The 15,332-nt window shown below is 34.3% G+C and overlaps 2 protein-coding genes and 1 long non-coding RNA gene across 3 annotated transcripts; 1 reads left to right on the forward strand and 2 right to left on the reverse strand.

Annotated features, from left to right (window-relative positions):
- Positions 1-4,047: 4,047 nt before the first annotated feature.
- Positions 4,048-5,434, reverse strand: LOC110909707. The gene is made up of 3 exons (XR_002575554.2): positions 4,745-5,434; positions 4,523-4,606; positions 4,048-4,125 (listed from the first exon to the last, which is right to left on the reverse strand). It is a non-coding gene; the product is annotated as an uncharacterized LOC110909707 (long non-coding RNA).
- A 1,855-nt stretch (positions 5,435-7,289) lies between these two features.
- Positions 7,290-11,062, forward strand: LOC110911711 (GRF1-interacting factor 2). Its single transcript, XM_022156342.2, has 4 exons — positions 7,290-7,498; positions 10,148-10,224; positions 10,320-10,416; positions 10,504-11,062. Exons 1-4 carry the CDS (start codon positions 7,418-7,420, stop codon positions 10,819-10,821), a joined length of 573 nt encoding a protein of 190 aa, XP_022012034.1. The 5' UTR covers positions 7,290-7,417; the 3' UTR covers positions 10,822-11,062.
- Positions 11,063-14,247: 3,185 nt separating this feature from the next.
- Positions 14,248-15,332, reverse strand: LOC110911712. Its single transcript, XM_022156343.2, has one exon. The coding sequence runs from the start codon at positions 15,307-15,309 to the stop codon at positions 14,446-14,448; it is 864 nt and encodes a 287-aa protein (XP_022012035.1). The 5' UTR covers positions 15,310-15,332; the 3' UTR covers positions 14,248-14,445.

The raw sequence follows: 15,332 nt of genomic DNA on the forward strand, positions 1-15,332 counted from the left end.
ATTAAATTTATATTTATCAAAATAAATAAATATGTTCAAAAAAAAATCTAAATAAATAAATAATAAATTAATATTAAATCTTATCATACTTTAATAAAATATTATCCTCAAATCTAAATTGTTAATTTAATATAGTTTTAAAACAAATACCTCTCTTTCCTACTTATCTTATATTAAATATATAAATAAGGGGAACTGGACTCTATCACCCTTAACAATGCAAAATTGGCCAATACCACGCCCAACTTCCAAATTGGCTCCCACCCCCTCTACTCAACAACTTGGTGTCACTGTCACCCCTTCGTTAAAAAAGACACTAACTGAGTTAGTTTTTTAAGCCTATGTGGCATTTAGATGATGAGTTGGAAGCATACGTAGACAGAGACTTATTATATCATCTCTTTAACATCAATTTGACCCTAATTCCCAAACAAACTCATATTCTTTCCATCAATTGCAGACGAAGATCATCGTCGTTCTTGCCCTAATACCTCCCCCCATAGCCGTTCTTGCCCTAATTGCCCATTGAAACATTCAGTCAACATGTCGTCGTCTTCTACCTCTGGTCTAATTCTAAAACCTAAAGTCTTCAAGGTCGATTTGGATGGAAATGTGTACTGTCATCACGACATTGTTGCGTTTCTTCGAGTAGCTGGACTTAAAAGTGAAAAATATGGTGAAGAATTTTACGGCTGTTCTCACTGGCCTGTAAGTTGAATTTGCAGATCAATTTGGTGTTTTGTAGATAATCCATTTCAATTTCCTTATAGTTGTTGTGTTTTGTAGAGAGGGGATTGCAAATTCTTCCTCTGGAAAGAAGATGTTGATAAGATGTTCGTTGAACGTTCATACGGCACCTCAACTCAAGTGACGTTTAAAGACCTGAAGATAAAGAACCTTGAATTACACAATATGTTATTAATAGAAGAGAACAAGAACTTGAAAGCAATGAGATTTGACACAAAGACGAAGTCGAAGAAACCATATGTGCTAACCTTTGTAATTGCAATTGTCATATTGTTGTATTTGTGGAATTAGTATTTATTGATAATGAACTGTTGTGGTATTTAGTGTTTGTAACCATTTGTGCCCACTTATTATGAAATAGACATCTAAGTTATGCTTTTGTTACTTTGACTCAACTGGACATCTAAGTTAATGTACATGTTGACCATACTTGCAAATGACTCAAACTGCATATGAAGCCAAAATGGCCAATGTTTAAACCAAAATTGACAAACTGTGTAAAGCAAAAGTGGCCAAAGTTTGACCAATTTGCAGTCAAATTGTAACTAGGTGTAGAATTGGCCAAAGTTTGACCAAACTGCAGTCAAACTGTAACTAGGTGCAGAATTGGCCAAAGTATGAACCAAAGTGCAACTGCACTTGCAAGTGACTCAAACTGCATAACTTGGTGCAAAATTGGCCAAAGTTTGACCAATTTGCAGTCAAACTGTAACTAGGTGCAGAATTGGCCAAATTTTGAACCAAAGTGCAACTGCACTTGCAGAAACAGCAGACCAAAGTGCAGAATCACTAAACCAAACTACTGTCAAACTGTAAGTTGAATCAAAATTGGCCAAAGTGCAGAATCACTAAACCAAACAGCAGAATCACCAAACCAAACAGCAGAATCACCAAACCAAACTGTAGATTCACTAAACCAAACTGCAGACTGACCAAAACATACCAAACAGAAAGCATGGTCATCAATGTTTGAGTCAACCTATTAAAGTGTACACAATGACCATAATGGAATATGTACACCAATGTGTGACTCAATCAACAACAAAAGTCAAACAACACAGAAGTCAAACAACACAGAAAAAGTCAAACAACACTGAAAAGTCATACACTGACTACTTAACTGGTCCCACATTACTAGAAGGTGTTTTTAGACAAAATATTAGAGTCATACATAACATTGCCTACTTAAATAAGTCATACATAACATTGCCACAAACACAAAAGATCACATATAACTTCAGCCTTGATTGGTCTTTCTATTTTCCTTTTGACTTGACTTGTTGGTTCCCTTTTGAGTAGATTTTTGAGTTGCCTCTTGAGTGGACTACTGGGTTGCCTCTTGAGTAGACTGTTGGGTTGCCTTTTTGCTTGACTTCTTCTATCTCTTTGGAGCAGAACCACCTGGAGATACAAACTTTAAGACATGTAATTAACTAAAGAATAAACTTAAACTTAATAACATTTACCTTCAGTTGTTTTCCCCTTCTCAGTGCACTTTCTTTTGTTGTGACCTCTAGCCCCACAGATACTACATTTCATTATAACCCCATGCTTTGTGAGTTTCCCAGGCCTTTTTGGATCTTCATGAGGGTCCCTCTTCCTATTCTTCTTGGGCCTACCAGGAGCAGATTTGATTGGTGGTGGATCCATTGGCTGATTGATCTTGGTCCAATACCTTTCAATAGGCAATGGAGGTATTGAGAACTCATAAGCCTTCATGTATGTATCTTTGTGATAACACACATCAACATAGACTTCAGCATTCTTATGTAAAAAACCAGCAACATCACATACATGTTTACAAGGATATCCCCTTAAATCCCATTTTCTACATGTGCAGCTTCTCTTTTCTAGATCCACAGAGACATCATCGAAATCCTTTACTTGAAAAACTTGATATGATGAGGGATACACCTCACATCTATAAGAAGCACCTTTTGAAAATTCAAGTTTTTCCTGGATTTTAAGGCATATGATAACATCTCTGGCAGCCATTTCTGTCCTTTTTGTCACTAACCTACTCATGACCTGAATCCTTATATCCTCTAACATATGAATTATGTGTTTTGACCTTGCATTAATGATAAAACCATTAAAGGTTTCTGCTATGTTGTTTACTATTACATCACACTTAGTGTGGGTGTCCAAATAGCACCTGTTAAACCACTTGGGATTCTGCTTCAGTAAGGCCTCTACTGCATCAGGATTGATTGATTTCATGTCTTCAATTACTTGTAGATAGTCACTTTCAGAGTAAGCCCTAGCTGATTTCCAAAACAATTCTTTCAGCTCCTCATCTTTGAATGTTTTGTGCCAATTTGCATAGATGTGCCTTGTACAGTTTCTATGCTCTGATTAGGGCCACATCAATGAAACAACATTTTTATCATGTAACACTCTCTCCCTGTGTGCATTGAACAAAATAGATAGAAAGGACACCCTGCTACACACTTGACTACTACACGACCTTCTTGTTTGCTATCACTCTTTGCTATGAAAAGATTCCTGCCATTAGACACAACATATCTTCTAACTGCTCCTTAAAGGAATCCCTTGAAGCAAACCTTGTCCCAACTTTCCAAACAAACTTCTTCCAGTTAGTGTGTGCACTTACACTAGGAGCAGTTTCTTTAAACTTTTTTACCTTGAACATCATCTTCTTCACTATCACCTGGTGTGGCAATATCACCATCAGATTCTTCATAACTACTGTATCCCTCTACATGTGCACAACCTGCATCATTAGATTCATGCAAATTACCTTCTTTTTCATTATGTTTGATACACTCTTCAAGTATCTTCTTTGTGGCTGCTTTTTCATCCTTGGTAGCTTGTTTAATTGCATCTTGTGACTGTTTCCATTCAAAATCTTCTCTGTCTGAATCTAAGCCAACCAGTTCTTCCAAAACCTCATCCTCAATGAACAAACACTTCAATGAATGGTTCACTCCAAGTTTTAGCCTTCACTGCCAGTTCCAACACATCTTTATCATCACGAAACAGTTTAAAATCACCATTATCCGCATCCATCCCATACATATAAAAATCCCTACTTTCATACTGGTTGGTTTCCAGTGCATAATCAACTAGCTCAAAGTATGTGATATGGTCAAAATCCATTACCAACAACTTAGAATTACCACCAATATACTGAGGTTGATAAAAAAAGAAATCTAAACAACCACCGTACCAAAGCATAACATCTATACGCTCCATAAGTTAAATCAGTGTGTAAAATCACAATGCAATCAACCCTAACTTAAACCTTACCTCTTGGGTGTCTGAATTTTGCCTGCAATCGTCGATAATCCTTGTAGAGTTGGACACACATTTCCAGAACTTTTCTTTCCTCTATATCAAGCTTTTTCACCATATACTCTAAACAAAAGCATTCATGTAACAGAGATCATAAGTTAAATTAATATACAAATCTATACCTAATAAAACCAATAATTTTCTAGAACAGTTAAAGAATCATGTGCCTCAAAATCATGTTTCTCCACTAATGCTATATTCAAGCACACCCAAGACCACCACAACATTGAAGATCATTGTGACATTTAATCGAGTAGCTTATATGCAGTTCAAGATGATCATCGTGTGCATACGGAATGAAAACTCTATGTGCCCAAACTCAATGAATACTGGTGAATTTTAATTAATGAATTACATTGGTAATCCAATTAACATCAATTTATGCACCTAATATTATTGAATCATCTAGACCAATCAAACCAAAATAATTTTTTTTACATTGATTTTCGATGAAACATACCTAGAGATTCGGATTTTCACCATAACTCAGATCTGGTTCGCCGGAGATTTGGATTTTTGCCAGAGTTCAAAAGAAATATCAACCCTATAACCAATTATCAACCAATTTATTATACATGAACAATATCAAATAGAAATAGGTTAAGATTAACAAATTTTGTTACATTCACAATAAAAATCAAAGAGACAGTGAAAATAGAAAATAACGGTAGCCTAAACTCACATATTTGTAAATCGGGATTTGGATCCCGGCCGCCACTAACCACCCTATAGCCACAATAACGACACCACCGTCGTTCCACATGAAAACCTAACATCATTAACATAAATTGACAACATTTAACGGACACAGATAAACTAAATCTTACAAATCGCTAACCTGATTACGGAATCTCAATAACCTTACTGTCTCCAATCTTTGAAACATAAGAAATTGGACCAATGAAGAGGATCTGAAGATTGGAGATTCATAGATGATTAAAGATTCATAGATTAGGAGATTGAAGATTCAGAGATTTTGAAATCTGATTAGGGTTGTTGGCATTTGAATGAAGAGGGAATATAGAGGTGGGTGTTTGAAATCCATTTGAATTTTGAAACAAAAATTTAACAATTGCAGTTTTAAGCAAAGATGGGGTATGTATTTCAGAGACAAACTGAGATACAGAAGGGTTGTTTTTGGGTTTTTTAACCCTAGCTCAAAATGGAAAAGAAAAGATGGAGAAGAGATGATACAGATGGAACGAAGAAGAAGAGGCAGAGGAAAGGGAAAGAAGGGTGGGAGGGCGTGTAGGGTTTTTGATGTACTTTGATCTGCAGGGAAGAGAGATAGAGAGGTTTTGTCTGCAACTTCTCTTTGAACACGTGATATTCAGTTTGACTTTGGGATTTATTAAAAAAATAAAAATTCTCACAAAATGACACATCAGCTAAAACTAATGTGGGGGCTTCTTATGTTGACAAATAGGAGAGAGATAAGGGAGGAGGGTTGTGGTGTTGACAAGTAGGATTTTGAAGGTTTGATTTATTATATGAGGAAGACAGATTAATATTAAATGTTATCCAAATTTATTAAAAATATAACTTTTTTTTTATTATTTGGTATACAAAATTATATTTATTCAACTCGTGTAAAACACGGGGTTTTTAAAAATATATATTTTTTATTATTTTCTATACAAAGTTACATTTATATAACTCACTGGAATACATGAAGTTTTTAAAGATATAACTTTTTATCATTTGCTATGTAAAATTAGATTTATTCAACACGTGTAATACACGGGTTTTAAGGATATATATTTTTTATTACTTGGTAGATTTTTCAACCCGACTATACATGGGTTTTTTAAAGATATGACGTTTTTAGTATCTAATATACAAAATTACATTTATTTAATCTGTGTAATACACATGGTTTTTAAAGATATAACTCTTTTTAGATCTATTTAACACGTGTAATATATGGGGTTTTTAAGGAAGTATTTTTTTTTATTATTTGGTAGATTTATTCAACCTGATTATACACGGGTTTTTTAAAGATACGACATTTTTAGTATTTAGTATACAAAATTGCATTTATTTAATCTGTGTAATACACATGATTTTTAAAGATATAACTTTTTTATTATTTGATATATAAAATTACATTTATTTAACCCGTACAATATGTGGGGTTCATAAAGATCTAACTTTTTATTGTTTAAAATATAAAATTACATTTATTCAACCCGTGTAATACACGGGGTTCTAACCTAGTCTATCTACTATAATAAAAGAAACCAATAAGTGACACGTATCATTCATTGAAGGCGTCTATATTTGTAATTTCCTGTCTTTTCATACTTATCTTATATCAATTAATTAAATAATAAATAATCAATTAATATTAAATCTTATCTTATTTTGAATGTCGGATAGAATCATTCTATTTTTCTAATAATATATTATCTTCAAATTTAAGTTATAAATTAAAGATACTTTTTAAATAATAACACAAAACAATAATCTTAAACTTAAAAAAACAATAATACGCTCATGTAAAAAATTTAAAGTACAAACAAAATATACAAAATAACTTATTAGACATTATATCAAACTTTAATAAAAGCACTAATTAGGAAGAGAAGCTAATAATATAATTCTGTTTTTGATTTTTTAAATTAGGGTTCTAATCGATTTGAATTAAACTTATCCATGTTTGTGATTTGATTCGAATTAAACCGAACCAAATTTATGATTTTTAAACGAATCCAATAGCATATTATTTACTATACAAATTATATTTATTTAACTCGTGTAATACATGGTGTTTTTAAAGATATAACTTTTTTTTATTTAGTATATATTCGCCCCGCTTGCGGTATACAAGATTACAAAATTACATTTATTTAACCCGTGTAATACACAGTGTTTTTAAAGATATAATTTTTTTTTATTATTTGGTATATATAATTAGATTTATTCAATCCGTACAATACACGGACTTTTATCATTTGTCATATAAAATTATATTTATTCAGTACAATACATGGGGTTCTTAGAGATATAATTTTTTTTTATTATTTAATATATAAAATTACATTTGTTCAACTCGTGTAATAAACGAGATTTTTAAAGAATAACTGTTTCAATTTAGTATATAAAATTATATTTATTCAAACTCGTGTAATACACGGGGTTCTAAGCTAGTTTAATATAAAAGATAATGCAACCTTTTTTCACAAAAATATGTATCGGAGTATTTTACGAAAATGGCCTTACAAGTCTAGAGTCGGTTTTCAACGTTGGGAGGCCACCTAACTCCGTCACCGTTCCGTTCACATTCTTTCAAATATCCACACACACTTTCTGTTGATCAACCATTGAAAAAAAGTTTATCGATTTCAAACGAGAAATGAAGCAGCCGATGATGCCCAATCCAATGATGTCTTCATCCTTCCCTCCTACAAACATCACCACCGATCAGATCCAAAAGGTTTCTTTTTCAATTAACTTGTTATTGTTCGAATTTGCTTTTGATTATGAAGTTTACCTGCTTATTGTTGTTGTTTTTAATTGAAAGTAGATAGAATCTGATGTTATGAGTTAGTTGTGTTAAGAAAGTTAGGGTTTTTTTGTTGCTTGCTGGTGGAAATTGTGTGTTTATGAACCCTAATTTTAGTTAATGAAACATGCATTGGGGAAATGAATGCTTTTGGTGTAAAATAGGAGAGAGGTTTATGAATTTGTAAAAGATATATAATAAGGTGTCAATTACTAAGTTGTTAGGTGAATTATTGACTGTTAAGTGTTGTTAATACTTTCTGTTTTCTGTTACAGTTACTGAGTTAGTCACTATTATCTCATAACATTGTATATATAGGACACCGAGACCGTCACTTGTGTTTCAATTTGTTCATAGGAGATAGAAAATAATCAAAACTTACAAGCATAACTTTGTTTACAATAGCCACTGTAAGGCATGTTAATGTGAAAAAAGTTGTAGTATGGAGTGGCGATTAACCCGTTACGTATTTGTGTAAGCTAAAGCCAACACGTGAGATGTGAGATTGGATATTAAGGTGGCGGTTTTGACCCTTTTATTTGTGAACGGGTCGGTTTGGGTTGTGTTTTGTGCTAATGGGCATCAAAAGGTTTTAGCTAAAAGGAAATTGTTCATATGGGTTGAATGTGTCAAATTTGTTGAACGAACCCAACCTGATCTGTTTGAAACATGATCAATTTTTGATTGCTACGTCTAGTTCACTTTTTTTTTTCCTTTCCTGTCATGTGACAAAATGGGTTGACCCACTATTTTTTGGTTTATGACAATCTATAAATATAAAAACTGTTATTAATCATCATTTTAAAAAACGGTTGTGCCTTGAGGTGAAACAGCCAAAAAACGATTCTGAGGCGCGCCTCAGGGGCTTTCTATTGTACGTGCGCCTCAGAGGCATAGTTATTAAAGGCGCGAAGCGCACTCTAGGCGCATAGGCTCCGATTAGGGCCTAGGCGATAGGCGCAAAAAAAGCGTGGGCCCGAGAAAAAAAAAAGCGCACTTAAATAAAAAAATTAAAAAGTTCATTAAGGGAATAAAGTACTCAAAACCAAAACAATAATGTTCATACTTGCACTTAAAAAGTCACAGATAACAAAATACTTAAAACCAAAATGTTCATAGCACTTAAAAAGTATCTGATAACAAAATACTTAAAACCAAAATGCTCAAACTCAAAAACAAAAGGTTCACTAAAGTAATAATGAGTAAAACTTGAAAGCCAAAAGAACTGAATAATCTTGATAACACGAACTGAATAATCTTGAGTAAAAAGTCTCTCGTGTGGTGTTGTAGGTTACAAATTGGTGTTTTACATTTTGCAACGCGCGGGTTGGCGTCAACTCGTTAGATAGAAAACAAAAACACTACATTGTGTATGCAAAATTAGAACTAAATCAGAAATAATCAGCTGGTAAAGAATAGGAACAATATCAAATCAGAAATAAATACACTGCAGAATATGAGGAGTTTACAAATTATAAAAATAATATCCCTATTTATCAGGAACAAGTAGAATTAAATCAGAAATATACTAATCGAAGAATTCAAACTGAGATCCGGATTATTAGAGATATAATCCGCTGGAAATCTCCCTATATATACTCCAGAACATCAGGAATTTACGAATTAAAAAAAATATTTATCAGCAATTCAGTATTAACTGTGCGTTAAAATTACCTAGGAATCAGGAGCGCAATTAATGCGCATCGCTCAAAAAATCCGCCTAGGCGCCAAAAGCGTGCGCTTTTGATAACTCTGCTGAGAGGGGCTGAGGCGCTAAGAAGGCTGTGCCTCGGTGGTTTTTGATATTTGTTTTTGATGTTTTTGACTTTTTTTTGTGTCGGTTTCAAGCAATTTATGTCTTTTTTATGTGTGTTTTTTTATGATTTTGATGATGAATTTAGTTAGTATTATTATTTTTATAAGATATATAATATAATTTTTATGTTTATTTTTTAATTCGGCCTCGGGCTTATGCCTTGGTTCGCCTCGAGGCTTACGCCTCGTGGGGCAAAGAGAAAACACCTCGAAACTCGTTTCCGTTTTTTAAAACCTTGTTATTAGTATAAAGCTCCAATTTTTGTAATAAAACAGTTATGAAACACTTGATTATTATGTTTTAAATCCGTTTGACCCATTATCTTTTTAGCTATGTTTTTAAATTCACCTCTTTTACCAGTTTGCATTTGAAGAAAGAAAAATCGATCTGATTTCACATTAACGGGATGAAATTGCCACCTCTATATATAGCTCATTAACGAACTGCTTGAAGTGTGAATAGACTTTAGATTATTATCAATATCACCCTTCGAAGACCGAAGTCAAACCTTAGATGATTAATAACGCAAAGGAAGTCCCTGAGATAAAGGGTTACTCAATGAACACAATCAAATTATGGCCAATACAGTCAAAGTGCCCTTAATGGACAATTAACCAAACAGCCAATTATAGTCAATCAAAGGAGGTCGAAAATCTTATGTGCGATCACCATGCCATCATTTTTAATCTTTCTTACTAATTAATTATCCTTTCTTAAATGTTATATAATGATACATGAATGCTGTTCTACATCCGTATTTACAGTTCCTTGACGAAAACAAGCAATTAATATTAGCAATAATGACCAACCAAAACCTCGGAAAGCTTGCTGAATGCGCCCAGTGAGTATCCCACCCTACAATCACACTAAAGATTTAACTTGCAAAACGCATATTATATATAAAAATTCTAAAATAAAACTGGTTGTATGCTATAGGTATCAGGCTCTACTCCAGAAGAATTTGATGTATCTAGCAGCCATTGCTGATGCTCAACCACCGACACCATCACCAGCACCGACAATTTCATCTCAGGTACCTTTCTATAACTCCATAATCGTTATAATACTGTATAAAAACCGTGTTTGGATATGCGACTATGAATCTTCTTGTACTATGCAGATGGGCCCACTTGCACACGCGGGTATCCCACAACAAGGAGGGTTTTTCATGCAGCATCCTCAGGCGGCTGTTATGGCTCAACAATCTTCTAGCTTTCCACAACAAATGCCAGCCATGCAGTTTAATAGCCCACAAGTTATGCAACCTCAGATGGGTGTTAGGCCCGGTGGGCCAAGCGGGCCAAGCAGTGTGCCGCCAAGCTCAGCCGCTAGTGATATCTGGAGAGGAGGTATGCAAGATGGTGGTGGCGCTGACGGTAGTGGTGCTGGTAAAGATGGTCATGGTGCTGCAGCCGGTGGACCAGACGAAGCAAAATAATAAAAATGAGGGGGGTTGTTAGTCGGATGGATGTGGATAGGTGGTCTGTTATGGTAGAACTAGAAGCTTAATATGTGATCTTTACCAAAGTTCACGAGCGATGAACTTTGTGTATGTGTGTGTGTGTCTTCTTTAGAAATGGCTAGTTATGTGTTTGTTTTACAGAATTAGTGAGGTCTTAATGAAAAGAGTGCATGATACTTCTTTACCGTTTTTCTAAGCTAATATTCTGCAAGGCAAATGGGTAATTTGGTCTTATCTTATTCTAGGTACAGATGAGTTGAGCCAAGCTCGAGTTTCTAAACTCGAGCTCGGCTAGTTTGGAGCTCATGCCCAAAAGTTATGATCTGCTCGTAGTGAGTTTTAAGATTGGGCTTGAATTGTTGGTTATTTATTATTTTATTTTTAAGTGTATGTAGTTATTTTCTATATATTTATTATTATAGATTATAGATGATAGATATAGGTTTAGGTTTAGGGGCTGTTTGTTTACCTCTTAATGAGTCTCTTAATGGTTCAGACCTCTTACTGGTTCAGCAATTAATGGTTCAGACTGTTTGTTTCACAAGCATATGTCTGAATGGTTTAGACGTTTGCCTTTGAATGGTTAAGCATTATACAGAGTCTGAATGGTTAAGACATTTAATCTGAATTGGTCAGACATTTGTCTCTGAACGGTTAAGCATTATACATGCTCTTAATAGTTCAAATTTCTTACTGGTTTAGCACTTAATGGTTCAGATCTCTTACTGGTTCAGCACTTAACCATTCAGATGTTGTCAAATAGCCCCTTAGCTATTTAACGTACTACCTCCGTCCTATTAAAAGTGTCATATTTTAAATTTTCAAAGTCTTTATTTATAAACTTTGACCTTAAATAATTTTGTTTGTGTTAGATAATACTTGATGAAAGTTATATGATTTGAGTGTGTTTTACAAGTATTTTTATCGGTTTAATTTTCATCATGTTTTAAATCACACAAAAAATATATAATTAAAGTCAAAGTTTATAAATAAAGACTTTGAAAATTCAAAATAAGACATATTTAATGGGATGAAGAGAGTAATATAAATAATTAACTTTCCTGCCCCAAAATAAATTCAAATAGGCCTACACATCAATACATCATTGGTTTAGAACTTGGATACATCAGTGATCACTTTAATATTTATGAACTGTAATTTATGTCTATGTGTCATACTGGTATGTTGTCATAACTAACCCGTGTCCCTATTTTCAGAAAATAGATATTTTAGTCCCTGAGATTTCCATTTCGTTACGTTCCGAGTCTCTGAGGCCAATTGCCGTTAGTATATTTCACTATGTGCCTAACGGAATATACTGTAGCAGGGGTAAAATTATCTTTTCACATCCCAAAAAACCCCAACACAATTTGTACCCCACCCCCTCTCTTTCACTTCCATATCAATTTGCATCCTCCTTTCCCCAAAGATTCACCGGCCTCCCACCACTGTCCATCGTCCTGTAGCAGGGGTAAAACTGTCTTTTCACATCCCAAAAAACCCTAACACAATTTGTACTCCACCCCCTCTCTTTCACTTCCATATCAATTTGCATCCTCCTTTCCCCAAAGATTCACCGGCCTCTCACCATTGTCCATCGTCCACCGTTCGCCCCACCCTCCACCTATCGTCCTCCGTCCACTGTTTACCCACCCGTTCACCCACTAGTCCACTGTTTACCTACCAGAACGTCAGACAATAGAACTAACAACCAAAAAGAGAGGAGAGAAAACAGTCGGAGAAAACAAAGGGTTTTTAAACCCTTAAATAACACCAAAAAAGTGAAGGGACACGCCTCTAAGAAAATGATACAACAATAATGTACAAAGCTTAAAATAAAGAGCATAACAACCAAATGCAAGATAAACAAATACAACATCCTTATACATATACAACCTCCAAATTAATAATATGATAATATAATTAGTATATTTTTTATTGAAATTTTTAATTAATATTTATGAACGATCTTCCTTCCTTTGAAGATACACACACATGGCAAGAAGATGAAGACACTTGGGATCTTGTAACATATTGTAACATTAAAAGAGATACGAAATGAGTTAATTGTCAATTTGTCTTAGTATTCTAATAACAAAAACATTAAATGATTAAAAACTCATTAAAAAATATCACCAATAATTTAACCTTTCTAACCTACTCTATCATTTTAAAAATCAAATTATTAATATACTTATTAATTTTCATACACTATAAATACTAACTTATTATAATACGCAAGTATATTATTTATACGTATAAATCTTTTTTTTTAATAACTCCTAATTTCACCCCTAATACTTTAAAGTTTAAATAGTAAATTACGTTTTTAGCCCCTGTGGTTATATCACTTTTACTATATTAGCCCAAAATAAGAATTTTTAACATATCTGCCCTCATGGTCTCTATAACTAACCATTTTGGCCCCTAAGTCTAACCATTTTGGCCCCCATGGTTTCTATAACTAATCATTTTGGCCCCCATGATCTCTAGACTTAGGGGCTAAATGGTTAGTTGTAGAGACCATAGGGGCAGATATGTTAAAGTTCCTATTTTGAGCTAATATAGTAAAAGTGATATAACCACAGGGGCCAAAAACGTAATTTACTCTCGTTTAAATAATATACACACTTAACTCATTTACTTTTTCTTCATTAACTTAAAAAAACTAAATACGTAGGCATTTTATTTTTTTTTTCTCGATATCCCGGCATAAATTTTATTGAAATTGAAGTTGTATTCAAAATAGAGGGGTTTTTTTTTTTTTGTATATATAATAAGTAATAGTGATTGTTGGTACAATACCGGTACTGTGACGAAACGAACTGATATGGACATCCATACTGGTATGAGTAGTATCAGAACTGGTACATGTATAATTGTTTTTTATGTTTTTTAATCTATGTAAAACACGTCTATATAATATCACGGCTTTAACTTTTTGGTTTTCTCTTTTGGTTGGAGCATTCAAATTTAGCATCGTATACAATGCTAAGTACTAGTACCCTGTGAATGTCATAACAAACTGAACCGATATAGACTAAATCCGAATTTCAACTGCATCGGGCGCAGGATTCCCACTAATTTAATATATCTATTACAGTTAACATTCGAATAACATGTTGAGAAGTTAAGTGCCTCTCAAACCGCATAAGTTTCTTTGTAAACCTTTTTCTATGAACGACTAATTTCTTTTAAATCCTATTGTCTGTGGGACTTGAACTAAAGACCTCCCCATTCTAAACCAAGGCGTTTAAAGGTTTTGTCTTTGTAAATAGATCATCACCACCCATTCGTGTTTCTTGGTAAACCTATTATTCATTTTACAACTCAATGCATTTACTTAATTACAACACTAGGACATATGAAAGATGATTAACATTAATAGATCTAATAAAGACATTTCAAAAACAAAACACCAACATTTATTATTCAGTAAACTAGATAAAAACAACATGCTTCAATCAAGTCCAAATCAACACTTAACCTAGGAAATAAATCATCAGTACATCACAATGTAACACGATTAAATGTAAACACACAAAAGGAAACAACACACAAATTCGATGTCGATTTTGAATTCGATTATCGATACAGCCATTAGTATCGATAGTATCGATTACGATGGAGACCATGATTACCTAGTAGCATGGTGTCAACTGCCATTTGATGCACTTTCATCTGATTCTGTAGTTTGAACATTTCCAACTGAAACGTCATTTCGTTCATTGGCGCTTGCTCCGACACCTTAGCGGGAACACACTTAACATGCATACCATAATCACATCCGGATGAACAACGGTACATGCAGTGGTTTTGTGCGATCGCACCTCTACAAACATCACACGTAAATGACGGGTATGGATTCACATAAAGTAAAGAAAGTGTGTGTGCGTGGTCTTCGCGACGCACACTTACTGGCAAAGTAGTGCATGTCACATGCGCGTCATAGTCACAATTATCACAACGGTACAATGCACCATTGGGATCACAACCAGTGCCACACACGTCACATAAACGTGTGCCACTAGCGGGAGGTGGCTTGGGGAGATATTTCAAAGGGTGGTTCGGGTGTGATTTGAGTTTAATCTGATTAGGTGGAGGGGTCAAGGGTTTAGGATTTAAGGTATTGTAAGCACAATGGATATGGAGATCAAATTCACAATTGGAACAGCAAAAACAAAAACCCGAACCGGTTTTGTTACACTCGCTACAAATGAAAGAGCCCGATGAGTATGTCGGAGATGGGAATAGGGAGAGAGGGTGATCGGGGTGTGACGGATGGGTCAATGAACGTGATGCGTTGAAGCATCGGTCGTGAAGGAAGAATTTGCATGCGCGACACGAGTAGACCGGGGTGCCGGTACAAGGAAAGTTGCAACCGGTACAAGTGAGTTGTGCACCTTCCAAGCTTTTGTGGAAGGAAAGAGTGTGTGGGTGGCTAAAGTGCTTGTGGCGATCCATATTTGTTAAGTTGAAATATGTGA

The sequence above is a fragment of the Helianthus annuus genome, chromosome 15 (genome assembly GCF_002127325.2).
Source record: "Helianthus annuus cultivar XRQ/B chromosome 15, HanXRQr2.0-SUNRISE, whole genome shotgun sequence".
NCBI classification, from domain to species: Eukaryota; Viridiplantae; Streptophyta; class Magnoliopsida; order Asterales; family Asteraceae; genus Helianthus; species Helianthus annuus.

Coding starts and splice junctions, on each gene's coding strand:
- LOC110911711 (XM_022156342.2), top strand. CDS start 7,418: ATGAAGCAGCCGATGATGCCCAATCCAATGATGTCTTCATCCTTCCCT. Junction 7,499..10,147: donor CCACCGATCAGATCCAAAAG/GTTTCTTTTTCA, acceptor CCGTATTTACAG/TTCCTTGACGAAAACAAGCA. Junction 10,417..10,503: donor CACCGACAATTTCATCTCAG/GTACCTTTCTAT, acceptor TGTACTATGCAG/ATGGGCCCACTTGCACACGC.
- LOC110911712 (XM_022156343.2), bottom strand. CDS start 15,309: ATGGATCGCCACAAGCACTTTAGCCACCCACACACTCTTTCCTTCCAC.